Genomic DNA, 27129 nt, shown 5'->3' with positions numbered 1-27129 from the left:
AAGGCCAGCTCAGGGCCAGCAGGGCCTGTGTCACCCTCGCGTGACTGTCACCCCAAGCAGGCTTCCTCCTACCCCCAGCAAGGATGCCCCGGCCGGAGTTTCTGCCACTTGCTGTTCTTCAGCCTGAAGCCTTGGGATGCTCCAAGTCCTAAGGGTCTTAGAAGTGGATGGCTCTTGGGAGACAGGAGGCCCAGGCCCCAGCCGGGACAGCTGGGACTGTGGGAACGACAGGACTGTGGTGACCTCTGGCATTGCTGGGCCTCGGGGAAGACACCCAGGAAGAGGCAGGGTGATCGTGATGCTGCAGCCTGTGGCCCAGCCATGAGGGCCTGGTGGGGCCCTGGAGTCCACAGGAAGGCCGGGCTGGGGCAGCAGGACCGCAGAGAGCATAAAGACTAGGGGGCTACCTAGTCCAGCTAGAGGCACCACAGGCCTCAGGCATCCCCCTCAGGTGGGGGATGGCCCCACCCTGGACCACCAGAGTCAAGACAAGAGGCCGTGGGGTTGGAGCAGTGTTTTATTGGGCAGCAGGGGTTGTGGGCCGGTGGGGCGTCACCGGTACAGGTAGTCAGCCTGGATGTTGGCGGCAATCTCGGCCTCCCACTTGTCCCCGTTGTTGAGCAGCTTCTCCTTGTTGTACAGCAGCTCCTCATGCGTCTCCGTGGAGAACTCAAAGTTGGGGCCCTGCAGGTGGGGTGCAGGGACAGTGGTTAGGCCCCGCTGAGGAGCCTCAGCGCCCCTCCCACCCAGGGGCCTCACGCACCTCGACGATGGCATCCACGGGGCAGGCCTCCTGGCAGAAGCCGCAGTAGATACACTTGGTCATGTCGATGTCATAGCGGGTGGTCCGGCGGCTGCCATCAGCTCTTGGCTCAGCCTCGATGGTGATGGCCTGTGGGAGGGGCCACCAGACACTGCTGCGCTGCGCTGTCACATCCCAGCCCCCATTGCCCGGGTCACTGCTCATCCCCACCCCTGGTGTCTGCCAGAAGCCCTCTCCCCTCAGAGGCCTCCCGGACTCCAGTTAAGAGGCCGCCCTGCACCTCTGCCGTTGGCGCCTGTCTCCTCGGCACGCGCCCTGCTGGCGTCCCTGCCATGCTGGTTTGTTTTTTTTTTTTGAGATAGAGTCTCGCTCTGTTGCCAGGCTAGAGTGCAGTAGCACAATCTTGGCTCACCGCAACCTCAGCCTTCCCGGTTCAAGTGATTCTCCTGCCTCAGCCTCCTGAGTAGCTGGGACTACAGGTGTGCACCACCATACCCAGCTAATTTTTGTATTTTTAATAAAGATGGGTTTTCACCATGTTGGCCAGGATGGTCTCGATCTCTTGACCTCATGATCCACTTGCCTTGGCCTCCCAAAGTGCTGGGATTACAAGTGGGAGCCACCACGCCTGGCCTGCTTTGCCTGTTTGTCAGCTGCCGGCGTCATCTGCTAAGAACCCCATTCTCACCAGGGTGCTGTTCACTGCGTTGTTCAGTGTAGCGCCCCCTGCCCTGAGGGTGTCACCCTGCGACGGGGGCTGGGTTACAGTCCCGCCTCACCTCACCGAGCTTTCCAGATATTGAGTTTTACAAATTGAAGGTTTAGGGCAACCCTGCATAAAGCAAGCTCACTGACGTCATTTTACCAACCACATGCTTGCTTCTTATCTCTGGGTCAGCACTTTTTAGGAATAAAGTTTTTTTTTCTTGTTTTTGGTTTTTTGTTTTGAGACAGACTCTCGCCCTGTCACCCAGGCTGGAGTACAGTGATGCAGCTCATAGCGCACTGCAGCCTCAACCTCCCAGGCTCAAGCGATCCTCCCACCTCAATCTCCCAAGTACCTGGGAATACAAGGGCTAATTTTTTGTATTTGTTGTTGTTGTTGTTGAGTCGGGGTTTTGCCATGTTGCCCAGGGTGGTCTCAAACTCCAGGGCTCAAGTAATCCACTCACCTCGACCTCCCAAAGTGCTGGGACTATAGGTGGGAGCCACTGTGCCTGGCCCCTAAAGTATTTTTAATTAAGGTACATTGTGTTTTAGATACTTCACAGCCTACAGTAGTGTAAATTCTTTGTTGTTGTTTTTTTTTTGAGACGAAGTCTCACTCTGTGGCCCAGGATGGAGTGTGGTGGTGCAATCATAGCTCACTGCAACCTCCGCCTCCCAGGTTCAAGCAATTCTCCTGCTTCAGCCTCTCAAGTAGCTGGGACTACAGGTGTGCACCACCACGCCCGGCTAATTTTTGTTATTTTTACTAGAGACGGGGTTTCACCACGTTGGCCAGGCTGGTCTTGAATTCCCGACCTTGTGATCCGCCCGCCTTGGCCTCCCAAAGTGCCGGGATTACAGGTGTGAGCCACCACACCCAGCCCTAATTTTTTTTTTTTTTTGCGATCTTGGCTCACTGCAACCCCTGCCTCCTGGTTCAAGTGATTATCGTGCCTCAGCCTCCAAAGTAGCTGAGATTACAGGCACCTGCCACCAGGCCTGGCTAATTTTAGCATTTTTAGTAGAGACGGGGTTTCACCATGTTGGCCAGGATGGTCTCAAACTCTTGACCTCAAGTGATCCACCACCTCGGCTTCTCAAAGTGCTGGAATTACAGGCATGATCCACTGTGCCCGGTCTAAATCTAACTTTTAAATGCACTGGAAAACCAAAACATCTGTGTGACTCACTTTACCCCAATGGTCTAGAACCGAACCTGCAACATCGCCGAGAACGCCTGCACGGTTGGTTGCAATCCTGTGCCTTAAATCTACTTTTCTCCATTTGATGGATGAGAAAAACAAGGTTCTGAGAGGTTGAGGGACTCTCCAAAGCTACACAGCAAGTAGGGGGGCACAGCCCTAACTCAAGGGCACGTCCTAACTCTCAGTTCCTGGGTAGCCCGCTGGGGGAGGGGCTGGCTGGGAGGACCTTCTAGGGTGCCTGGCAAGGACTCTCCTACGCCCCCATCCCAGAAATGTAGTGGCCACAACTCACAGTGGGCCTGTGGCTGGCAGGCTCATCCTTCAGTGCTTATAAAGATGCGGACAATAACCTCTACCTCCTCGAGTGGTTGTTGAGATTACAGGGGAGGCTGCGCGTCACACACGTGGCACAGTGCCAGGTCTGTCTGTGGACAGCACTCACTATGTGGAAGCCACGGCCGTGACCATCATGACTGCTGTTTGGGGACACTCCTATGCGCTCCCAGTCTGTGGCTGGAGTAGAGACATCAGAGCCGCAGCTCATGGCCTGGAGGAGCTGGGAGTGCTCCAGGGGACAAACTAGGACTTGGACAGGAGCCACCCGAGTCACAGAACACTGGGAGGGGTTGCTGTGCGCACAGGAAGTAGCGATGGCGGCTGCCGGGGCTCCTGCCAGGCACACACAGGGGTCTGACCAGAGCTCTGACCGAGTCATATTGTTCCTGTGCTGACAGGCCTGGCCCCCGCTGGTAAGCACGAGACCCACTAACTGAACGGAAAGCCGGGCCTCAGGGGAGCAGCCACTGGGGAAGGGAAGCTGCAACAGGCACACAAGCAGGACCCCGGAAACGGTGGCTATATCCAGGGAGGGGTTGATGGCCTCAGGTCACACCCCTGGCCAGACCCCAAGGGGGAACCTGTGTGTGTCAGGCACCTGCCCAGGGCTGGAAGCTGCACTCTGCCAACTCACTGACTCTGTGCTCCGGTAGCAAGACCTCATCCTTCCCATTCACGGGGGAAGTGGCTCAGAGAGGGAAAGGGACTTCCCTGGGGACACACATCAAGCAGGGGCCAGGGTTTGGGCCTAGGGCTGCCTGGCCTCCCTCTCCCAGTGGCAGGGTCTGGCCTGGTGGTCGGTTGGGGCGGGGACTCACCTGGGCGGGGCAGACGGCCTCGCAGAGCTTGCAGGCAATGCAGCGCTCCTCCCCGGATGGGTACCGGCGCAGTGCGTGCTCCCCACGGAAGCGAGGGCTCAGCGGGCCCTTCTCGAACGGGTAGTTGATGGTGGCAGGTTCCCGGAACAGGTAGCTCAGGGTCATGCCCAGGCCTGTGGGCAGCATGGGTTTGGTGGGCAGGGGCACCCTCCTCCCCCATGCATCTGTGCCCAGCCGGCACCCGCCCTGTCCCCTCCTGCCCAGGACGCACCTCGGAAGAGCTCAGTCCATAGCAGGGTCCGGGCTGCCCGGTCAGTCACTGACTTCATGTCCATCTTAGATTCCTGCATGTTCACATACTCTGCAGAGAGGCGGGCAGGGAGGCCGTGGCAGGGGCCTCGCACACTGTCTCCCTGGAGTCTCCGGGAGAGGAGGCCTGGCCCTCACTTCCAGGTGCAACTGCTGGGCTCCAAAGGGGCGGTACACTCACCACACCTCTCCCCAGCCTCAGCAAGGACCCTGGAGGCCGCCTCTGGCCTGAGCCCATCCTTGCCTACCTCTCCCTGTGCTTGGGTGGCCATTCGAGCCCAGAGGCACCCCCGCCCAACAGGGCTTGAAAGAGGAATCAAGGGGGGAAGTGGGGGGCTTGAGCCTTTACCTTCACCAGGGACTGGCAAAAGGCACAGGTACCCATGGCTCACACCTGGCAACCCCCTCCCCATCACCCCCAGGGAGCTCTGAGATCACACGTGCTAACTCCGGCCATGATGGACCCTGTCCCTGGGAATTAGTCAGTCTCCATCATCATAATCATTTTAAGAGTGGAAACAGGCTCAGAGAAGAACGCCCCTGACAAAGCCAAGACTGGAACTCAGGTCTCTTCCCCACCTCCGGCAGGACCAGTCAGGCTAGAGGCCACCCGGGTACTCACTGTAAGTGGCTGCCACTGCACTGCTGTGGAGGGTCCGGCCACCAGGAGGTCCTGCAAAAAGAGGGGCGTGACCTCATGCCAGGAGACTGGGCTCCCCTACCCCCAGCAAAGGCTTCCTTGGTCCTACCTGCATGTGCGGCCTGGGCCAGGGCCCGCAGCAGCGTGGGCATGGTCAGGCAGCGCATCTGGGGGCAGAAACAGGGGTGGAGAGTGGGGTGTGCCCAAGTACCATCCTCTTCTGAGACTGGCACAGCAGGGATCCCAAGCCTCCACTGGAGACCCATGTGTCGCTCTGCCCTCTACTCATACCCCATTGCTGTCAGAGGCACAGGTGGCTTTCCTGTTCCCAGCGCCTCCCGGCTTTCCACCTGATCCAGCTCAGCTGAGCTACAATTCAGTTTCTGTGGACTCCAAGTTCTGCCTCACCTAAGAAACCTTTTAAATCCATCCTTCCTTTCTCCCTCCCAGAGATCCTGTCTCCCATCTTTCTGCTCCTCCCTTCATCCTCCCCAAATCTGACCAAAAACATTACCAGCCCCTACCAGCATGCACTGAGAGTTAACTTTGCTAGCTCCCCACCCCAGACACCGTGCCCAGGGGGTCACATGCACTGCCATCCTATCCTTACAAGGACTCCACGAGGGAGGCACTAATAAGGCGCTGGGGCTCAGTTTGTTCAGTGACTCGCCAGGGCTGGGTGTGGTGGTTCACGCCTGTAATCCCAGCACTTTGGGAGGCCGAGGCGGGTGGATCACCTGAGATGAGGAGTTCCAGACCAGCCTGGCCAACATGGTGGAACCCGATCCCTACCAAAAAATACAAAAATTAGCCGGGCGTGGTGGCGGGCGCCTATAATCCCAGCTACTCGGGAGGCTGAGGTAGGAGAATCGCTTGAACCCGGGAGGCAGAAGCTGCAGTAAGCCCAGACCACACCATTGCCCTCCAACCTGGGCGACAGAGTGAGACTTCGTCTCAAAAAAAAAAAGAAAAAAAAGTGACTCTTCTGAAGTCACATGATAAGGAGGTACGCAGAGGATCGGAACCCAGCCCTGCCCTGCTGGAAACCCTTCAAGGCCTGAACAGTCCTCGGTACCATATTCCTTCCCCCAGCTTCAAGGCCCTCCTGGAACTGTCCCCCAGCCTGCCGCGTGACCTTGGGCAGGTGACGTGACCTGGCCTCCGTCTTCTCACCTATGAAGTGGGTTGGGGGCTGGTGATCTTGGGAATAAGGGGAGCCCATACATGCCAAGGGCACCCCAGAGCCCGGCACTCAGTCGGAGCTCATAAGTGCTCCTCCCACGACCTGTGACCCCCTAACAGGCCCACTCCTTTGGATCACTGACTGTAGTTCCAGGGACCCAACCCGGCACCTTCCCCGACCTTCCCAGTGATCTCCGACCCCATCGAGGCCGAGGGAGCACAGCGGCCGGCGCATGCGCCCTGAGAGCGGGCTCCCCGCTGCACCTGAAGGACACGGAGGCCGCGGGTCCTAAGTGAGCCGAGGGGAAACCCAGGCAGAGCTGGCGGCGCCAACGGGGACACCACACTCGCCCCCGAAGCCACGCTGCCCACGCCCGGCTTTCGCGGACAAGACATGAACACCCACCTTGAAGCGCCGCCACTACTTGCCTTGCGGAGCAGGCCAGTCAATCGGGAGGCGGAGCCTACACTCTAGGACGCTCCCATTGGGCCGGCCGGCTCCCCTTTTTCTGTATTGATGCTCCATGGTGTGGTCTGATTGGCCAATAAGGCTGCTGAAAGAGGCGGGATTCAGAAATACTTTCTTTTGATTGGCTAGGACAGAGCGGCGCTTGAAGTTTGTAGGGGGCCGCCATGTTGGTTTGGGGAGGCCAATAAATGAAGACTTCGGAGTCGCCGGAGGCGGGACATCCGGGGCGTGGTTTAGAAAGCGTTTGCGGTCGCCCTGGGTGCAGAGACGGGGTCCATCGAGTCTGGGTGGGGGGCGTGTGATGACGGTAATGGCGACGAGATGCTCTACCCACGCGGCCTCCTTTAATCCTTACAGCAGCCCTGTGTGGAGGAACTACAGTAACGTGTTATCACGTTAAGGCGGGAAACTGAGGCATGGGAGTATTTAGTAACGTTCCCGGGCCATAGAGCTTCGGTGTGCGGCCGCCTGATCCACCTGATCCGTATGACTCCCGTACTCAACCAGCCTGTGTTTCCTCCCCGCGAATTCTTTTTTTGAAGACAGTCTGGCTCTGTGGCTTAGGCTGGAATGCAATGGTCCGATCTCGGCTCACTGCAGCCTCGACCTCCTAGGCTCGGGTGATCCTCCCATCTCAGCCTCCCGAGCAACTGGGACCACAGACACCTGCCACCACCAGGCCTGGCTAATTTTTGTATTTTTTGTAGAGACGGGGTCTCGCCGTGTTGCCCAGTCTGGTCTGGAACTCCTGGACTCAGGCGATCCTCCTGTCTCGGCCTCACAAAGTGCTGGGATTACAGTTGTGAGCCACCACACCGGGCCTGTCCCCGGGAATGCTGTGGTAGAGGGACCCGTGGATGCCCCCAGGCTGCCTGTATGTGTGTGTGTTGGGAGGGTCTGCCCTGAGAGTGGGTAGGAGTTGGGCAGGCCAGGAAGGGAAGGAGACAGAGGGCATGTCCCATGCCCATGCAGAGGGAGGACATGCACGGTGGACCAGGACGAGGACAAGGGAAGGCTCAGTGTGTGCAAAGGGGACAGTGGTTTGGGATTTGCATGTGGATGCCCGAGCCTCCAAAGGATTTGTGGGCCACAGGGAGACTCTGGGGGAGTTCAGGCTGAGGAGTGGAGAGGGCTTTGGGCTGGTCAGCAGGTGCTCAGAGGAGAGGGGCTGGCCCTGGAGAGAAGGGAGGTCTCGGGATGGTGGCCCACACCTGACCCCGGGCCTTCGCCAGGCGATTCCTGCGTGGATTCCTGCGTGGATTGAGGAAATCCTGCATCATTACAGAATTGTTACCCAACGCCAGGGGCTTGGTCCAGAGTCCTGTTGCTAGCTGCACAGAAAGCAAATCACCGAGATACAAATATTGCCAGGGAAGAACACTTTATTCAGGTGACATCAGCCAGAGAGACAGGAGACGAAACTCAGGTCCATCCCTGTCCCCCTCCCTGACTAATGTTGTAGGTTGATATCGTCTGAAAAGAAAGCAGGAGCCAAGGAAGAGGAGGTGGCCCGCAGGCTGTAGGAGCTGCCTGTCATTGTCCAAATGTAGGTTTCTCAAGCATCCGGCTTCTTAGGAAATTGGGCCGGTTTCAGAATCATCAACTTGTTCAAAAGTGGGACTTGGTTAATTCTCTCCACTGAACAAATGGTGAAACAGACTCAGAGGGCAGGGATGGCCTTGGATGCAGTGATTCCATGGTGTGGCCTGAGTCAGATGCCAGGGCCCCTCGGCCACCCGCTCCACAGGAGACGGGTGGCTTAGAGGCGCCATGTCTGTCCTCTTCTCCTGAACATGGGTGGTTGGTGTGGGGGCAGGTCACTGCACTGTTTCCCATGCCTCCTGCCTCGGCTCTCGTAGTTGGGAGTGGCTGAGGGAGGAGGCTGAGGCAGGGAGAGGGAAGATCCAGGAGGGAGGAGGCAGGCGCTGCTTTGAGGAGTGCCCTGGAACCTTGGCAATCCTTTTCCTCCTCGGGCCCTGGAGCCCGGGCCCTGTCTCCACCAGCTGCAGGCGACAGCCGTCATGGTGGTCTCGAGCCTGGGCCTGGGGAAGGGCTCAGAGCAGTGTGCAGCTGCAGCCTCGGGCCTCCATGGCCACCAGCAGCACCCTCAGGCGGCGCGGCGAATGCGGCGGGTAGCGGAGGGCGTTCAGCTTCTCCATCCCCGGTCTGCGCAGGAGGCAGGCGCGATGGTGGGAGAAGGTGTCGAAGGAGAACTTGCCGTGGTACTGGCCCATCCCGCTGGCACCTGTACAGTGGCACAGAACACTGGTGGTCAGGCCCTGGGGGTCTCCCAGTCACAGAGAGTGGGGCCTAGATGGGCTACTTCACCCCTCTGAGCCTCAGTTTCTCCATCTGTCTAGTGGGCTGATCATGAGGCACTGTGGGTAGCCCCGAGCTTGGCACCAGCTCAGTAAACCTTGGGGGTACCAGGTGCCAGGCAAGAGAGGCAGACTGGTCAAGGGCATGGATTCCAGAGTCAGACTGCCTGGGGTTAAACCCTGGCCCTGCTGCAAACAATCTGTGTCACTTTGGACTGTGCTTCAGTCTCCTCTGCTGTGGGGTGACAAGGGTACCTGCCTCCTAGGGTTGTGGTGGGAATTGAGGGGATGTTGAGAAACCTGGACCCAGTAGGTGCTGTGTGCAGTGAGCTCTCCTCAGCGTCTAGGTCGGGAGGTAGACGAGGCCCCAGGCCAGGGCGGCCAGGGCACAGCCTGGGTGGTGTGGGGTTGGCTGGGGGAGCTTCCTGCAGTGAGTGAGCTCCAGGGATATGCAGTTAATGAGAGAAAGAGGGTGGGTGGGGGCAAGAGGGACCCAGGCTTGGGGAGCCTTAGAGGTGGGTGCCACGTGGTGTGTTAAGGAGCTGGGCAGAGCTCAGGCTGTGGGAGCAGCAGGTGGGGAAGCCGGGCTGTGGCCATGGCCACCAGGAAGGGCCGGCTCGGGGGCCTGGAAGCTGGGGGAGGCTTTCCTGAGGGAGCAGCAGGGTCAGATGTGCCCACAGACAGCCCCAGCTCTCCTCCAGGGCAGGGGAGGCGGGTTGAGGAGGCTGGGGCTGAGGAGGCAGCTAGGTGGAGTCAGGGGCAGCCACCCAAACTCGAGCCGAGCCAGGACAGCGGCACAGGCACTGTTGTGGCCCTGGCTGCCCTCCAGGAAGGGCGTGGACCCACCTGAGGCAGCTTGCCTGGCCCTGCCATCATTCACTCTGGTGCTGAGCGTGGATGGGTGGCAGGGCTGCCTGTCACCTGCCTGGGGCCTACTGTTCACTGAGGAGGAAGTGGACTCAGAGAGGGGAGGCGCCACCTGGGCCACAGGCGCGTTGCTGGGACCATCTCTGAGGCTTCCTGACTCAGAGGCCAGGACTCTGCAGTGGCATCGGGGCTGCTCTGGGGGGTGGAGGATTGACACTCATCTGGGTCTCTCAGGGTGGGGAGGTGTGGTACTGAGAGCTGGACGGGGGACGGGGTTAGAGGAGCGGCCGCCCTGGAGTAAAGGACACCGGCGGCATTGCTGCTGAGGGGCAGATGCCAGGTCGTGCAGTTGGGGAGAAGAGCAGATAGCAGCGCAGTGGGCAGTGTGATCATGGTTGTGTGGTATTTTAAAACATTCACTAAATTGTGTGTCCGTGCAGAGATGGTCTAGAAGGTTCCACTGCAGACTTTTTATTTTTTTGATACGGGGTCTCACTATGTTGCCCAGGTTGGACTCAGACCTTCTGGGGTGGGGAGCAGTATGCAGGTTCTGGGGTGAGGCCTCCTTGCCCGTCCCTCTACACTGAGGTGGGGCTGGGGTGCTTCGGCGGGAATGTATGCAGGTAACACTATTGCAATTTGACCAAATGGTCACAGAAGGGCAGGGTAGCAGGCACCTACCCACTCCTCCAAAAGGCAGGCTGGCCAGGGTCATGTGCATGAAGCCGTCGTTCCCACAGAAGCCCCCGCTGCTGGTCTGGGTCAGCACCCGCTTGACCACCTGGGAGAGAACAGGATGTGTGTGAGGCCGCCTTGAGCCCCAGCAGGATCCTCAGGACCCAGAGCCTGTTCCATGCTGGACTCTGTGACACTGATCTTGCCTCAGAAAGGGTCTGAGGCCACCATGGCAGCTGAAGGGCCTGTGATGGTACAGGTGGGGCAAGGGGTTGTGTAGCAGCCCCTCGTGGAGCTTCCAACTTGGGACGTGCTTCCTGGACATCTGCTCACGTGTAGTCCGTGCGGGGGGCAAAGACTCTTAGGCCTGGGGTAGGGGCAGGAAACCCAGTGTTGCTTGGGGACATGGAGGGTGCAGTGGCAGCAGTGCAGTGCTGGACAGCAGGGAGGCATCCTAGGGGAGGGGTGTCATGTGCCTGCTGAGTGGAGGAACTGGGAGGGACAGAAGTTGTTCAGGTAAAGAGGGTACCCTAGACAGAGTGGCGGCTGAAGGGCTGTGTGGTGTGAGCACAGAGACGTGAAGACATAATGATGTGGTCAGATTTGCGCTTTAGAAACAGAAGCGTGGCCGTTGCTTGACTTAATAAAGGACCTTCTTCCTCAATCTGTAGGCTTATTTGAAGACTGAAAAGAAAAAAGGATTGGTAGACACTAAATTTTTGCTGCACAAAAACTTCAATATATTTAGTTGCAATCACCATGAACCTCTGATCACGGCTGGGTCAGGGCTTGTCTGATGTGGGGAAAGTGGACTCCCTGCAGTGGATTCAGAGACCAGCATTACCCACAGTGGCAGTGGCAGCAGATGGAGGAGATGGAGCAGAAGGCAGCAGGGGGCGTCCCAAGTAGTGTGGGCAAGCCACCTTGTGCGTGACTTGTGTCTTAGGTGTGACTGTGTGTCCTGGGAGCAGTGCTGGGTGGTCAGAAAAGTTTGAAGCCAGATGACTCCACTGCCAAAAAGCCTCTGGAGAGTTTTCTAAAGTAAAAGTCTCCAGATGAAGCCGGGCTCCTTGGAGGAATGGCTACTGCTGGAGTTGGCGCAGGGAAGATACAAGATGAGCCTGGAGCTGCTTGTAGCACCAGAGGCGAAGGAGGTGGTCACAACCCAAGAGGCTGGAACACCTTACATGGGCTTCCGAGCCGGAGCCTCAGACAAACCACACGACCTTGGATTACAGCCCCTGGAGTCAAATAAATATACCTGAGTCCATACTGACCTAAATAAACAATTCAAGAGATGAATCTTTCTTACAGAATTCCAGGAAATAGATGTAGATACTGCCGCTAGCCAAGAATACTGTATCCAGCTAAGACTACGCTGCATAGATGAAGAAGAAATAAAGCCTTTCCCACACAAGCAAAGGCTGGGGGAGTTTATCACTACTACATCAGTCCTGCAAGAAATGCTCAAAGGAATCTTAACATGAAAACAAGTTGATATTTGCCATAATACACACAAAAATACAAAACTCGCAGGCCCTATAAAACAATCATACGAAGGAGGAAGAGAAAGCTATCAAATGGCAATACAACAGAATTCCACCAAACCACAAACGGAATAAAAAAAGAATGTGTAAAATAACTAGATAATAACTAACAACATGATAGACCAGCATAGAGCTTAATTACCCCCACCTGGTGAGGGTGGGGTAGCCTTAGAGACTTGCTTCCGAATAAAAGAGAAACAAACAATAGTAACTTCCCAGGGAGACCCTGGCAGATACCGCCCTAACCCGGTAGTGAAGGTTCCCCCTCACTAGCCACGTGTGCATCTCAGGTGCCCCTGATGTGGTGTGAGAGGCAGGTTCACCTCTGTGGGATTCTCTCCTAAAACCGGTAACCCTTCTTTAATCATGAGAAATACACCAGAGGAGCTGAGGCTGGAGATGTTCTACAGACTTGTCCAGCACTCCTCAAGCTGAGAGGCTTATTAATGCAAGGTGGGACACTGGCGTGGATCCTGGGGCCGAAAGAGGACGTCAGTGGCAAAACTGGCAAAATTCAAATAAAGTCTGGAGTATAGTTAATAGTAAGGCACTGCTGTCACAATTGTTTTTTTTTTTGGTTAGGAGATCCTTCCACCTCAGCCTCCTGAGCAGCTGGCACTACAGGTGTGTCCCACTATTCGCAACTAATCTTAAAAAATGTTTCATAGAGACGGGGTTTTGCTATATTGCCAGGGCTGGTCTCAAGCAATCCTCCCACCTCGGCCTCCCAAAGTGCTGGGATTACAGGTGTGAGCCACTGTGCCCAGCCCTGCCATCACTTTTTTAGTTTTGACCCATCAAAGCACCATTAAATGGGGAAAGTTAGGTGTGGGGTACATGGGAACTCTCTGTACCATTTTGGCAACTTTTCTGTAAATCTAAAAGTATTTCCCAATACAAAGTTTATTTTAAAAAAAAGTTCAAGTGGCCGGGCACGGTGGCTCATGCCTGTAATCCCAGCATTTTGGGAGGCCAAGGCAGGTGGATCACCTGAGGTCAACAGTTGAAGACTAGCCTGGCCAATGTGGAGAAACCCCATCTCTACTAAAAATACAAAAAATTAGCTGGGCATAGTGGCACACACCTGTTACCCCAGCTACACAGGAGACTGAGGCAGGAGAATCACTTGAACTCAGGAGGCAGAGGTTGCAGTGAGCCGAGATTGTGCTACTGCACTCCAAGCTGGGCAATAGAGTGAGACTCCATCTCAAAAAAAAAAAAAAAAGTTCAAGTGGAGGGAATCGAGGAACTGGCTGAGGGACGGGGAGGGTGGGTAGGGACTGCTGGTACCTCCTGGTGTTTTTTAATCTGAGGGCTCCACCCTTGGGCCTCCCAGGCTGCCTCTGCAGCTTGAGCAGGGGTGGGGGATCAGGGCTCATTCTCAGACCTGTACCTTTGGGTCATCCCTGACATGTTGCCTGTGCATGAGGGGTCATGTGGCCACCAGACTCCAATGTGTAAGGAAGAACAAAGGCAGGGGCTGACCTAGAAGAAACACTGGGCCCTAGAGAAGACCCTGGGAAGCCACCCACAGAAGGCCTAGAAGAGTGGGGCCCGGACTGGGGACAGGGTTGGGGTGGGTGAGGCTCAGCTGCTTCTAGGAGTGGGCAGAGACAGAGCCAAGAGGACCACCATTCCAAAGTCCTGAAGCCACTGGATTTTGGTGGCCCCTCTGCTGCCACCATTTGCACTGCCCACTGCGGGTTCCTGACCCTGCCCAGCCCGGCCGCACCCCCACCTGGCTGCTGTTGGAGAAGGCGTACAGGGCCAGGGGCTTCTCCCGCCTGTTGATGAACTCGATGGCCTCGTCCACACTCCGCACGTTCACGATGGGCAGGATGGGCCCGAAGATCTCCTCCTGCATCACCGGCTCCGTCTCCTGCACGTCCACCAGCACTGTGGGGGCTGCCGGGCACCAAAGACCGCTCAGCCCCAGAGCCACAGTCAGGATAGCACCCAGGGGTGGGGGTAGAGATGGGGACAGGGCCACGGGCCAGGGCTCCAGACCAGGATCCTAAGGTCTGACTTCCCATTGCTTCAGGCTTTGGAGTGTTTAGGGAAGAAAGTCTCCCCACAGCCCCCAAGAAGGGACCCTAGGTCTTCCCCAGCCTGCTCAGGGCCTGTGGGGCGCAGAGAATCCCCTGAACTTGGTCTCACAGTCAGGGGTGATGGGATTCTTAGAACGTTGGGGTTCATGAGGCGACAGCATCCCAGAATGTTGGAGCCACAGTGTCCCGTGAGCTGCTGAGCCGTACGGCCCAGGAGACTGGGGGGCTCAGGACGGGGCCATTAGAGTTTAGAACCTGGGGATTGTGGGCTCAGAGAATCTGAGGTTGTGGCCTTTCAGGACAGCCGGTGGTGGGATGGGAGTTCATCTTAGCACGCTGGGCCCTGGAGCCGTGGCTCAAGGCCGGGCTCTGACAGTGGGGCCGGCTTTCAGGTGCGGGTCCAGACTCGTGGCCCAGCCGTGGGCCCTCCCGTGAGGAGGGGTCTTGGCTCAGGTGGGCTGTGGTGGGGCAGCAGGACTCACCGATGTAGCGATCGCTCTCGTCACTCTGGCCCCCAATGGCCACGTGGCCGCAGCCCAGCAGTGCCCGCAGCCGCTGGAACTGTTTCTGGTTGATGATGCGGCCCAGGTTTGGGGAGCTCTGGGGGTTGTCGCCATAGAAACGGGTGATGGTGCTCTGCAGGGCGGGCAGCAGCCTCTCCTGCATCTCGGGGCTGCACAGGACGTAGTCGGGGGCCACGCAGGTCTGGCCGGCGTTGAAGTAGCGGAACCAGGCCACGCGGTTGGCCACGGTCTGGGGGTCGCAGTTGTCGTCCACGTAGCAGGGGTTCTTGCCCCCCAGCTCCAGGGTGACAGGTGTCAGGTGCTTGGCGGCAGCAGTCATGACAATCTTGCCCACACGAGGGCTCCCTGGGTGTGGAAGGAAACCAGAGTGGCCGTTCAGTGACCTGGGCCAGGCGGGATGGCCCAGCCCCGGGCCCCGCTCCTCCCTGGAGAGGTGTTGGAGTCAGCAGGCACCATCCCTCGCCTGGCCTTTCCTTGTTCCTCACTGCCACCTTGCAGCCCAGGGCCCTGCTCATCCTTCACCAGGACCAGCCCCTAAGCACAGAGTCTCAGGAGGGAATGGTGCATGGCCACTATTGGCCCCCAGGGTCTCCCTCCTGAGCCAAACCCCTTGGCTCCTCCCACCTCTGCTTCTGACCCTGGCTTACCCTGCAGGGGACTCTTTGCAAAATGCTGCATGGAACCCCTCCCTACCCATCTCCTTTGGAAACGTCAGGGATCCCTGATCAACCAAGGCTGGAGTCCAGCTCTGTCTGTGGCACTCAGGTCTCTCTTCTCTAAACCTAAACCTGGAAGTTCTGCCACATGCCCAGCCCTTTTTTTCTGACCCTTGAGGTGGCCTGGCCCCGGCTGATGCAGGCGTCTCCATGTCCTGCCTGGCTCGGCCTCACCTCTCCTCTGTGCTGGCCTCTGAGAGCCCAGCAGTCTCCCCATGCACTCAGCCTTCTCTGCCCTACCCCTGTCTGGGCCTCAAGGCCCCTCCCCAGACCTGACTCGCGGACCACGCTGCTGTGTCTGTGGGGATGGCCCTGGCATTTCTCCCCCTTGTGGTCAAGGATTAAAGCCAGCAGGAGCCACTGTCCCTTCTCTACTCTCACCCCTGCCCCGTCCTGGGCACAGTGCTTCCTGGGCTCTGTGCTTCCTTCCGGGCCTCCTCCTGTCTTTGCTGGGAGGTGGCCTGGTCAATCCTGCCGGGCCCGTCCCCGTGACTGCCTCGACCTGCAAGGCACAGACTCGCCTGCCAGCACCACTGTCTTCCTCCCCCTCCCTCTGCCCCTCACTAGCTCAAAAACTCGAGGCTGGGTTTTTGTGGTGGCTCATGCCTGTGATCCCTGCAATTTAGGATGCCAAGACAGGAGGATTGGTTGAGGCCAAGAGTTCGAGACCAGCCTGGGCAACATAGTGAGATGCTGTCTTTACTAAAAATACAAAACATTAGCCGGGCGTGGTGGTACATGCCTATCATCCCAGCTACTTGGGAAGCTGAGGCATAAGCATCACTTGAACCCGGGAGGCGCAGGGGTTGCACTGAGCCAAGATTGGGCCAAGATTGTGCCACTGCCTGGGTGACAGAGCAAGGCTCTGTCTCAAAAAAAAAAGGAGTGACCTCTGGCATGGATTTCACCAAGGGCTTGTATGCACATTCCAGCCGGTCCCCATCCTGGTCACAAGGGTGACCCTGGGCAGGACGCTGAGGCCTAGTCCCTCATCTGCCTGCAGAGAGGGCTGTGGGCACCAGTAGGGTGGTGTCTAAGAGCCTGGGGGCAGTGGGGTCACGTATGAGGGTCTGGGGGCAGTGGGGGCAGAGGCTATGGTTCCTGAGGCTGTGGTTGGCACGGTGGGCTGGCCCTGGACGTAGGACTCCATCCCTTCCTAAGGGGTCCGGGGATCCAGGACTGCTCCCAGCCTGGTCCAGAGAGACAGAGAATTCAGTCTCCCTTGTGGACTCCCAGATTTAGGGACAGGACCCCTGAGCATGGGGCTGTCCTCCCCGACCCCAGCCTGGCCCGACCCTCGTCCCGGCCTCACCTGTGAAGAAGATGTAGTCGAACCTGTGCTCCAGCAGCTGCCCCGTCTCCCGGGGCCCCCCCAGCACCACGGCAAAGCAGCTCTGCAAGGCGCGATAGGCGAGGCTCCCTCTGGGACCCCAGCTCCGAGAGCCCAGGGAGGAGCCCACCCTGCCTGGACCCTGCCCTGCCTCCGCCCCGCCTGGCCTGACCCAGCCAGGGCTCTAAGAGGGTTGGGTGGAGGCAAAGTGGGGAGCAGGGAGCTCCCCAAGGTTGCCTGGCATTGGCAGGCCCAGCTTGGAGTCCGGCTGGCGCTGGAGGGACTGATGCCAGGGCCAGGTGGAGGCAGACACGGGACCCCTGGGCAACAGGCTGCCCTCGCTGCTCCTCAGAGGGAAAGTGAGGCTGAGAGGGGCGGTGACTTGGTCAAGTTTACACAACTCAGAAGAGGCAGAATTGAGGTGGGGACTTGGGTCTGACCGACAGGCCCTTCCATGTCAGGGGCTGCCCAGCCCTTGAGCCCTGCCTGTTCCCACTCCACCTGCCCGGCAGCCCTGCTCACCTCGTCCAGGTATCGGGGCAGCACTTCGGCCAGGACCTTCTCCATGCTCTTGCTAATCTCTGATGGCTTCAGCACCACGCAGTTCCCTGCAGGACAGCGCAGGGAGAGAGCTGGGGGAGGCGTAGCCCGCTCCTGGTCTCCACACACCTGCAGGGCAGGCATCGGCCTCACCCACTTTCAGATGCAGACCCTGGTTCAGAAAGGTGACATGATGGGCCCAGGGCCACACAGCCCGGGTACGGTGGACCAGACAGTCTTCTTTGTCACCTGGGCCGGTTCCCCCATGTCGTCCTGGGATCCATGGGTGGCCCTGAGACCCCCAGTGGCGAAGGGTGGCCGGAAGGGGCAGGCCCAGCTCTCACCTGCAGCGAGGGCACCCACGAGGGGCACCAGCGTCAGGTTCAGGGGATAGTTCCAGGGCGCAATGATGAGGACCAGGCCAAAGGGCTCCTTCCGGATGAAGGCGGAGTCCAGCTGTGTGGCCTGGGCGGGGAGCCGGGGATGAAATTAAGTGCTCAGCACCCCGACCCCTTGGCAGCCAGCTTCATCCAGAGGGGCCACCCTGTGGGAGCAAATATCCCCTGAGCCCCCGCCCGCCTCAGCCCGACCAGCTCACCAGGTTCTTGGGCACATGCTCGTCCTTCATCCAGGCCCGGAGGTTCCTCAGGGCCAGGGTGATCTCGCCCTGGCTGATGGCAACCTCAGACAGCTCCGACTCGAAGGCCGACTGCGGGAAGTGAGTGGGGTCAGGGTGGGCCAGGAGTCCCAGAGCCAGCAGGAGGGTACAGCCTCCTCCAGGCAGGGCCTGCTTCCACAACTCATTCATTCATTTTCATTCATTCACTCACTCACTCCATGTTCAGTGCGTGCTTCCTGTCTGAGGTGCTGTCTCTGCAAAACGGAGGGCCCTGCCCTGGGGCCGACCTTGCAAGGGGTAGTCGGTCCACGTGAAGGTGAGAACACTGACGGCTCCATTAGGATGTGGCCGCGCTAGGGAAAGCACGGAGCAGGGCAGGGGTGGAGACTGCTGGAGCGTGTGGCTGTGCACAGGTGTGCACATGTATACATCCAATGTGTGTGTGCTGTTTTTACAAAGTGGCCAGTACAGGTCTCCAGGCGGCGGTCACATTTGAGCAGTGACCTAAAGGCAAGGAAGGAGCAAGTCGTGGGTACTGGGAGGCGGCATACTGTAGGCAGAGGCCCTGGCAGCTGCAAAGGCCCTGAGGTGGCTGTGAGCTTGCTCTGCTCCTGTTTAGCAGGAAGAGGAGTGGGCAAGGTGAGGGGGCCAGGCGGCTGGGCAAGGGACTCCTGAGAAGAGCAGGGATGGGATCTGACTTAGGTTTTTTTTTTTTTTAATTTTTAATGTAAAAAAAAGTTTATTTTTTGATTTTTTGCAGAGATAGTGTCTTGCTATGTTGCCCAGGTGGGTCTTGAACTCCTGGCCTCAAGCAATCCTCCCACCTCGGCCTCCCAAACAGCAGGGTGGAGATTGGTCTGCAGGGGACACAGGCACAGCCACCCCTAGGTAAATGCTGTCAGTTCCCACAGCCCAGGGGCCCGGGCCACTGTCAGGCTTCTAAGCAGGAGTGAGGAGATCCGAATCAATAGGGACATTGTCCTGCTCTCGACTAGCCAGTGCGCCCTGCCCTCTGCACCCCAAGGGAGGAGAAATCAGCCAGGCCACAGGCCGCTGGAGAACAGGTCAGGGACACCGGGCCAGGCTATCTCCCTGCCTGAGGTTATGGGGTGCGGGCTCTCCCGGGTCAGGGCAGAGGGGGTGCTGGATGGGCCGGAGGACCAGCGAAGCCCAGAGAAGAGGATGCCCTGCCTGAGGTCACTCAGCGAACCAGGGGCAAGGCCAGGGCTACAGCTGGCTTCCAGCCAGAGGGAGGAAGACGCCACGCGCACCAGCCCCTCCCAGCCACGGAGGCTCGGTGAAGGTGCCTTCCACATGGACTTTCCCACAGCCTGTGCTCCGGCCCCATGAGCCTGGTGGCCTGCCCGTCACGCCTCCTAGGTCACCTGGGACCTGACTTTGGGAGACTGGGCTATTTTGAGCCAGGTTCAAACTCTGGCTCTGCTCTTCCTGGCTGCTTGCCCTCGGGCAAGAACGCGCTCTCTGAGCCTCGTCTGGGGGCCGCTGGGTGCGTGGTTGTCCAGCCAGATTCACCAAGGGGTTAACTGAGAGGGTGCACGTGACGCTGGGCAGATGCTGCCTGCTGAGGATGGGGACGGGGGCTGACCAGGGCCAGAGAAAGAGACCAGGTTGAGTGTTCTGGGCTATTGCGCCCTTTGTAGGGCCCTGCTTCTGCACCTGGGATGGGAAGGCAGGAGGCAGAACCTGAGCCGAAGGGAGAAAAGGGACCAGACAGATGTCAGGTCAAGTCTCATGAAGGCAGGTAGGTGGCCGGTGGCAGAAGCTCAGTGGTGGCGGGGCAGTCTGTCCCCAGGGAACCCAATGGGCTAGGGGAAGGTCTGGACACTATGGCCTTCGAGGCAAAGGGAGGAGACATTTTGTCCAGAGAATAGGAGCCGGGGGCAGCCCCTGGGACAGATGTCCTGAGGCAGGGGCAGGTGTCCTGAGGCAGGGGCAGGTGTCCTGAGGCAGGGGCAGGTGTCCTGAGGCAGGGGCGGGCCAGGCCCTGATGGGTAAGGGGTTGGGGGAAGTGTGTTTCTCGGGGTTCTGCCTTGGCTGCTACTGGGATTGGGAGGGGCTGAGGCCCCAGGCCTTCTGGGTCCAGACAGAGGCCACGATGCCTGCTGTACCCAGAGAGAAGCCCAAGACCTCATAGCCTGTGAGGCCCTAGCTAGTGTGGCCCGTGCCCCGGGCCTTGCCTTTGTTGCCTCTTCCTCTCCCACTCCCCACAGCCATGCTGGCCTCCTTGCTGCTCCTCAAGCAGAAACGCCCAGCACCTCCTGCCTCAGGGCCTTTGCACATGCTGTGCCTGCTGCCATCTCCCCAGCGTCCATGGGGAGCCTCCCCCTCCATCTTCATGTCTCTGCTCTAAGGCCCCTTCCTCAGAGAAACCTTCTGTGACCCCCACATATAAAACAGAACCCTGATCCTGGCCCCCTCTCTCCCCTTCACCCTGGGTGTGTCTCCAGGGCACATATTTCAACCCAACATGCTGTGTAATTATTATTATTATTATTATTTTTGAGATAGAGTCTCACTGTGTTGCCCAGGCTGGAGTGCAGTGATGTGACCTCAGCTCACTGCAACCTCCACCTCCCAGGTTCAAGCGATTTTCATGCCTCAACCTCCTGAGTAGCTGGGATGACAGGCGCCCACCACCACATCCAGCTAATTTTTGTATTGTTAGCAGAGACGGGGTTTCGCCATGTTGTTCAAACTGGTCTTGAACTCCTGGCCTCAAGTGATCTGCCCACCTTGGCCTCCCAAAGTGCTGGGACTACAGGCGTGAGCCACCGCGCCCGGCCTCGCTGTGCAATTATTTATTTGCTGTTTTTTTGTCTCTGACAGAAGGTCAGCTTCGTAGGTGTGGGAACTTTGTTTTATTCTCTGCTGTATATCCAGAGCCTAGAACAGTACCTGGCACATAGTACCTGGCACATAGTAGGTGCTCAGCAAATAGTTGCTACATGAATACAGAAATGAGTGACTGGATGAATGTGCAAGAGCGGCTCTGGCCTAGGGGAGGAGCTGCTTTCAACTCCCCTTCATGGAGGGCGCAGCTGCCTTCATCCTCCTCTGTCCCAGCTGCCCTCCGTGCCCCCCCGCCCCTGGTGCACCCTCTCATACCCCAACCCCAGCCCACCTTGTGCAGGTCCTGGGCCAGCGCGTCATGCAGAAGCTGCTTGTTTTCGTGCAGGAAGCGGCCCAGGCCTCGGAGCTGCGCAGCCCGGAACTCAGCCGACCGCGTGCGCCCCGTGTGGAAGGCCTCCCGCAGCCGCCGCAGCGTGTCCTCAAAGGGGTCCATCCTGCCAGATGGGGCAGCATGAACTGGGTGGCCAGGGCTGCCCCTCCTTCGCAGGCACCACCCAGCCGCCCCAGGGTCTGGGCACCCCTGACCTGCCTGCACCCACAGGGGCTTGCAGACACCTCTACCTCACACACACACAGGGACCCACTCAGATGGCCCCACGGGGACTGAGGCTGCCTGCGACACCTTACCCCCAACAGTGAACACTCCCAGACACACATGAAGCCCCTCGCACCACTCCCCTCTGCCATGGACCTGGAGGCGGCTGAAGGACTGGATGTGGGCTTGGGGACAGCTGTTCCACCACAGCCCCCCGAGGGTGAGCAGCAGGCAGAGCGCCACGCTTCTTCCTGCCGCACAGAAATTAACCCCAAGCCATGGCCTCTGCCCTGCCCTGATGCCCCTCCTGGAGGCGGGGCGGCCTCACCCCTGCCAGCCTGAATGGAGTAAGCAGGAGCTTGATGAGTAGAGGGGGTATCCCACCCACTGCCACCATGGCCACCACCTTGGAGCACTCCAGACACAGAATTCTCCATCCTTCCCTGTCCCCAGCCGGGGGGCACTGCCCAGGGAGGCCAGGCCGGTGGGCAATAGCCTCCTCTCCCTGTGCCTGAGCTTCTGCAGGAAGAGGGACAACACCTCGGGCCTCCTGGAGGCCCTGCTGTCCACCCCACCGGGGCTGTGGTGCTGGGAGGCGGAAACAGCTGTGGGGGAGAGGATCGGGGGTGGGAGAGGGCGTTCCTGCCTCCATGCTGGTGCCAGCCAGGGCTGGCAGGCAGGGTAGGGGCCTAGACATTCCCCCGAGCCCTGCCTGTTTACTTGAAACTTGAAGTTCATTGGAGGAGCGCTCTGGCGCACTCGTTCCTCGGCCTGGTGCCAAGGACCCGTGGGGACCCTTTCCTCCTTTCCTCTCTGAGTCCCTTTCCTCCAGATCTCAGGTTGGTCGATGCTTCCTCCAGGCAGCCCACCCAGATTATGCCCCCATCCACTGTCACAGTGGCCCCTTGACTCTGCTCCCCACCGTTCTGAGTTTTGCTATGTGATAAACGTCTGGTTACACTCTACCCACCTCCCAACCCTATCCACATCCCCCTTATTTCCCCCTCAGGCTGGGAGCAGGCCCCTCTGTGCCTACTTATTTGAGAACTAGTGCTCGAAGCCTGTCATGTTACTGGTGTGATGATGGCACCTGCCAGCTGATAATGAGACCACACAGTCTGTTCTGAGCCCAGGGCCCAGCGTCAGTGAGTACAAGGCTGTGGGTGATTATTAAGTGGCCACCTTGAGGGTGGGACCTGCTTCGGTCTGCAGGATGGCCCTGCTGGACCACTGTGCTGCTGACAACCTGGTCGGGAGACCCAGGCCAGCCCTCAGCTGAAGTGATTGGGGGGCGGGGGCAGGCAGGCTGAACCCACCATCTTCCTGCTCTGACTGGGAGAAGCTGGGCAGCTGCCCGCACACAGGACAGGCACCATGGTCCCCATAGGCGATGGCCCGTCACGGGAGCAGGACTGAGACCCAGGAGCCAAGAATGAGCCTCTCGAGCCACCATCAGGCCTGTCTCCGGGCTCTGCCTCTTACTGGTTGTGGGACCTTGGGCAAGTAACTCACCTTCTCTGCCTCAGTTTCCTCATCTGTGAAATGGGGATGCTAATGGCACCTGGTGTCATTGTGAGGATTAAATGACATGACGCTGCATAAAATGTTTGCTGTTGTGCCCACAGAAAGTACTCGACAAAGGTCAGCTCTGGGTGTTCTGCTAAGTAGCCTGCAAATATTTATCTCCCCCAACTCCACACTCTCCTGGGTCATTCTCCATTCTACTCTCACCTTCAGACTTCCGCCGATGGTCAAAGGCAAACCACGCCTGCACCTCTCTCGCCCTTTGTAAGAATCTCTGCAGAAACCACAAAAATGCAAGGCACGTAATGTGAATGGTGGACTGTGGGCCGGGAGCTCTGCGAGGGATGGAGTTCTGCATGGAACATTCCAGAACCCTCCTAGCAACACTGAAACCAACTCACCAGGGCCGCAGGACACATCTCTCCCACAGGGCAACCAGCCCTGGCATTGCCCCTACGGGTCACTCACTCTGGACTGAGGCCCCCAGGGAGTGCCCAGCAGGGGACAGGGAGCTGGGCAGGACCCTCGCAAGTGGAGAAGCCAAGGCTGCCTTCCGCCTGAGATCGGGAGATCCTGGGCCTGTGACCCACCGAGGGTGCCGGGCAGCCATTGTGGTCACACAGAATAGGGAACTCCTAAATCAGACACTGAGCTGGCGGCCCCCAAGCCCACCCCCGCGGCGCCTCTCCCACAGTGTGAGGTCATAAGGAAGTTGCGTGTGATCCCCGTGCCTGCCCTTACTCATTTCACCACCACGGCTGCCTACTGAGGGGCTGCTGTTCACCCCACTGAAGGAGATGGAGGCTGAGGCTCAGAGAGGGCTAGAGCTTGCCTGATGCCACCCAGCTCCTCACACTGGAAAACCCAAATCCAGAGGAGCAGAAGGCTACCCACCCCGGCTCCCACCTCCCTCATAGTCCCCTGGGGATGGGCAGCCAAGTCCTTGGGGGAAGGGACAGTGGGTTGGGGCCTGGACAGCAGACCCAGGGCCGGGTGGACTCTGGCAGGCCGGCTGTGGGAGGGGTGCCCAGTGAAGGGAGGTCTCTTGCTGTTTGGATTCCATTTCCTTGGCCTCCCTCCTCACCGCTGCTGTCACTCCCCACAGTGCTTGGGTTGTGGGGTCTAAGACCACCTCTTGCCTCCTGGGGCTGAGCCACTGAGGTCCGGGGGCTGATGGGCCCAAGGGTCTCTGGGGCATGGCCCCCCATCACAGGTTGAGGCACATCTGGCCCAGACCTACAGCTTCTGGGGTGGGGGGAGTTGCCACATCATTTGGTGATGAAGACAGTGGCTCTGTTTCCTCTGGCCTGGGGGCCGGTGCAGGACCAGGCACTTCACCCCAAGGCCGCAGGCCTCTAAAAGCAATACTCAGGTGCCCGCACGCTGGGCACTATGCCAGCCTGGGTGCTCACCGCAGGTGCCCACAGGCTCTGGGAACAGAGCGGGCAGGAACGGGGACGACATATCACAGGGAGTGAATGGCTGGCCAAGCCGCTGCCCCCAACCTCACAGCAGGGACCGTCCTGCTGAGGGACCATCCCCGGGCAGAGACCCCTCTACTCGTTCACACCCCGGCCCGTCAAGTGGGTTGGATTCCAAGGAAACAGAGGCTCTGCCCGTTCTCTCATTCTTCCTGCCTCAGTTTCCTCATCTATACCACGGACCTTCTAAGAGCATCCTGTAAGCACGGTGTGGTCTGGGGGCCCAATGACCTGGGTTCAAACTGCAGCAACCACGTGTGAGTGGGGATACCTTGGACAGGTTGCTTGACCTCTTTGTATTCACTTTTCCCGTCTGTAAAATGGGGCACTGGCTGTAGCCCCCACACCACTGTTGGGAGAATTCAAGCACTGGGAGCCCGGGAAGTGCTCAGTGTCCACGGAGGACGGACGTACAGGGGAGGGCTGGGGGCAGCCCCTCTGTAGAGGGGCCTGAAGAGACCTTGATCCGAGGTGGGTGTTGGGGAGACACGGACATCACCCTGAGACCCAACTGGGGACAGTGATGTGGTGACAGAGGGACTGAACATGGTGAGTAGAGGGCCTGGGGGGACCCCCATCAGGGCAGCCAGAAGGCGGGGATCACCAGGTCAGCTTCAGGGGACCCACAGGCCCAATGCCACAGGGTCTCTGACTCTGATCTCCTGCAGTTTAGCTTCCTTCAACAAACATGATGAGAGGCTGTGGTTTGACCTGAGTTCCTGTACTAGGCCCCAACAGACAAGACCGAACCAAAATGGAGGCACTTATGCCAAACACCACGTCATCAAACTGAAGCTTTAAGGAAGCAGATAGAGCCCAAAACAACAGACAAGTTTCTCCGGGAAGCAGGAGATTCCAGTCCACCTGGGCTGGCGTCATCAGGGAGTCCCCTCTGCCTTACCCCTTAGAAAACAGCCGTCTGCAGTGACCCGGTGTCTGCAGTGACCCAGTGTTAGGTAGTTTGGTGTTTCCTATTTTTCTGTTTCCTCCTTCTTGCCTTACGAACCCCCTGTTCCGCCACAGCCTGGGGGGAACTCTCATTCCATTTTGTAGAATGCAGGCTGCCCAGATTCACGAATCATGAATAGAAGCCAATTTGATCTATAACTAAATGTGCTGTCATTTTGTCTTTTGATGGCCTTAAGCTGGATTTTCTTGAGGTCTCCCAAAGCTCAGCAGCCCCTCCCTTCCATGGGGTCCTTGGGGAGCCAGGGACCAGCGCATCCCCGCGTTTGTGGCTTGGGCCGACCCAACCCTGGGCCACAAAGCGGCTGAGCAGCCCCGGCTCCCTGCTGGGGCACAGTTCCCGGGATGAGAAGGGCCTCCTGCAGGCAGGGCGGGGCTGGCTGGCTACTCCTTCCTTGGACCCTGACAAAGTCCATTGCTAAGAACAATTCTTTCCCAGAGTCATTCATCGCCACGTCCCCGCATCAGTGCTGGGCATGCAGGCTGGTGCCCAGGAAACAGCTGTTGCTGGAAGAGATACTTGACCCCCTGCAGGGAAGGAGGGCACAGTCCTTCCTGGGGCAGCTGGGCCCAGAACTGGTCCCTTGGTTCCCTTGGAGGGTGTCTGGGAATCCCAGGAAGAGGAGGCGGTGGCAGCCCAGCTCGGACAACGGAAGGGTGCCTGCTAGCCAGTGGGGTGCCCGGGACCTCGCTGCCACTCCCCAGCCCTGCCTCTCCTCCTTCTGCTTTCTCAGCAGGCAGGCAGATGAGCTCAGCCAGGACATGGCGGCCCCCGAGTGCAGCTGCCTGTGGCTAGGCCCGCCTGGGCTGCCTGCAACCCACAGTTGCTGAGCTGGACTCTGGCCCTGACTGCTGGCCCACTACAGCCCCAGCCTCCCCGGAATACTGTACCTGAGGCTCTGCCAAGCTGCCCTTCCTCCTGGCTGTCTCACTCTGCCTGGCAGCCCTGCTGTTAAGAAATGTCCAACGCAGGGCCAGCCCCCGGGAGGCGGAGTTGCCCTGGCCTTATGCCTGACTCTGGCTCTGGGCGGGCTGGAGGCTGCAAGCCGAGATTTCACCACCACCTCCCTCAGGGGCCTCGACATCTCCTCCCAGACCACAGAGAAGGAGTCAACGCCCAGAGGGCGCCAGGCTAGAGCCACACAGCAGGGATGAGCTCCGAGCTGAGGGCCGAGCTGAGGGCTCACTCTGTCACTCAGGCTGGAGTGCATTGGCTCCATCTCTGCTCATTGCAAGCTCCGCCTCCTGGGTTCAGGCCATTCTGCCTCAGCCTCCCAAGTAGCTGGGACTACAGGCGCCTGCCACCAGGCCCAGCTAATTTTTTGTATTTTCAGTAGAGATAGGGTTTCACCATGTTAACCAGGATGGTCTTGATCTCCTGACCTCATGATCCACCTGCCTCGGCCTCCCAAAGTGCTGGAATTGCAGGCGTGAGCCACTGCGCCTGGCCTATCAGCCTTTTTCAACCACTAAACTGGAAACACCCTGAACCCGCCACCTTGCTCCTGGTATCAGAGAGTCCTGTCAAGCATGATTGTGCAGAGGTGTTGGACTCAGTTTACTCTGGCAAACCTGACCTCCGGGACCAGTCTTGGGCATCAGCAGACTGGGAGCTGTATGTGGACGGGAGCAGCTTCATCAACCCACAAGGAGAGAGATATGCAGAATATGCGATGGTAACCCTGGACACTGTCGTTAAAGCCAGATCGTTGCCCCAGGAAATACTTCAGCCTAGAAAGCGGAGCTCATTGCTTTAATCCGAGCCTTAGAACTCAGTGAAGGTAAGACTGTAAACATTTACACCGACTCTCGGTATGCCCGTTTAACCCTCCAAGTGCATGGAGTATTATATAAAGAAAAGGGCCTGCCGAACTCTGGCAAAAAGGACAAAAAGGACCCAGAGAACGCAACTCAGTTTCAGCGTTTGCAGAGGTACCGAGAGGCACTTCTGCAGAAGCTAAGAGTTGGTAAAAAGAAAGCCATTAATATAAGAAAAATTTCAGGGCCAGGCGTGGTGGCTCACGCTTGTAATCCCAGCACTTTGGGAGGCCGAGGCAGGCGGATCACGAGGTCAGAAGATCAAGACCATCCTGGCTAATGTGGTGAAACCCTGTCTCTACTAAAAATACAAAAAATTA

At 58.5% G+C, this 27129-nt stretch overlaps 2 protein-coding genes across 8 annotated transcripts; both read right to left on the bottom strand.

The window, feature by feature from the left end:
• Positions 1 to 497: 497 nt before the first annotated feature.
• NDUFS8 (NADH dehydrogenase (ubiquinone) Fe-S protein 8, 23kDa (NADH-coenzyme Q reductase)) lies at positions 498 to 6483 on the bottom strand. Of its 4 annotated transcripts, none has more exons than XM_011987044.1 (7): positions 6368 to 6483; positions 4889 to 4946; positions 4762 to 4812; positions 4102 to 4191; positions 3831 to 4003; positions 764 to 892; positions 498 to 684 (listed from the first exon to the last, which is right to left on the bottom strand). In XM_011987044.1, the coding sequence occupies exons 2-7, from the start codon at positions 4944 to 4946 to the stop codon at positions 553 to 555; spliced, it is 633 nt and encodes a 210-aa protein (XP_011842434.1). In that variant the 5' UTR covers positions 6368 to 6483; the 3' UTR covers positions 498 to 552. The 4 variants fall into 4 exon arrangements, with proteins under 4 accessions (XP_011842434.1, XP_011842435.1, XP_011842432.1 ...); XM_011987045.1 differs by having other exon boundaries at positions 500 to 684; positions 4102 to 4174; positions 6368 to 6395; XM_011987042.1 differs by lacking the exon at positions 6368 to 6483 and adding an exon at positions 6226 to 6364 and having other exon boundaries at positions 500 to 684.
• A 1569-nt stretch (positions 6484 to 8052) lies between these two features.
• Positions 8053 to 25963, bottom strand: ALDH3B1 (aldehyde dehydrogenase 3 family, member B1). 4 transcript variants are annotated; one of them, XM_011987039.1, is made up of 10 exons: positions 25883 to 25963; positions 20757 to 20919; positions 17594 to 17704; positions 17340 to 17460; positions 16978 to 17063; positions 16438 to 16519; positions 14368 to 14754; positions 13576 to 13742; positions 10297 to 10396; positions 8053 to 8675 (listed from the first exon to the last, which is right to left on the bottom strand). In XM_011987039.1, the coding sequence occupies exons 2-10, from the start codon at positions 20916 to 20918 to the stop codon at positions 8485 to 8487; spliced, it is 1407 nt and encodes a 468-aa protein (XP_011842429.1). In that variant the 5' UTR covers position 20919; positions 25883 to 25963; the 3' UTR covers positions 8053 to 8484. The 4 variants fall into 4 exon arrangements, with proteins under 4 accessions (XP_011842429.1, XP_011842427.1, XP_011842430.1 ...); XM_011987037.1 differs by lacking the exon at positions 25883 to 25963 and adding an exon at positions 21141 to 21242; XM_011987040.1 differs by lacking the exon at positions 16438 to 16519 and having other exon boundaries at positions 14368 to 14485.
• Positions 25964 to 27129: the final 1166 nt, after the last annotated feature.

Source organism: Mandrillus leucophaeus, unplaced genomic scaffold, assembly GCF_000951045.1.
Source record: "Mandrillus leucophaeus isolate KB7577 unplaced genomic scaffold, Mleu.le_1.0 Scaffold30, whole genome shotgun sequence".
Lineage (NCBI taxonomy): Eukaryota > Metazoa > Chordata > Mammalia > Primates > Cercopithecidae > Mandrillus > Mandrillus leucophaeus.
This window is presented reverse-complemented; position numbering and strand designations above follow the sequence as displayed.

Coding starts and splice junctions, on each gene's coding strand:
- NDUFS8 (XM_011987042.1), bottom strand. CDS start 6,357: ATGTCTTGTCCGCGAAAGCCGGGCGTGGGCAGCGTGGCTTCGGGGGCG. Junction 4,947..6,225: donor GCGGCCTCCGTGTCCTTCAG/GTGCAGCGGGGA, acceptor TTCTGCCCCCAG/ATGCGCTGCCTGACCATGCC. Junction 4,813..4,888: donor GGCCCAGGCCGCACATGCAG/GTAGGACCAAGG, acceptor CTCTTTTTGCAG/GACCTCCTGGTGGCCGGACC.
- ALDH3B1 (XM_011987037.1), bottom strand. CDS start 21,172: ATGGCAGAGGGGAGTGGTGCGAGGGGCTTCAT. Junction 17,064..17,339: donor CGTGGGTGCCCTCGCTGCAG/GTGAGAGCTGGG, acceptor GCTGTCCTGCAG/GGAACTGCGTGGTGCTGAAG. Junction 14,755..16,437: donor CGACTACATCTTCTTCACAG/GTGAGGCCGGGA, acceptor TTCCACACCCAG/GGAGCCCTCGTGTGGGCAAG.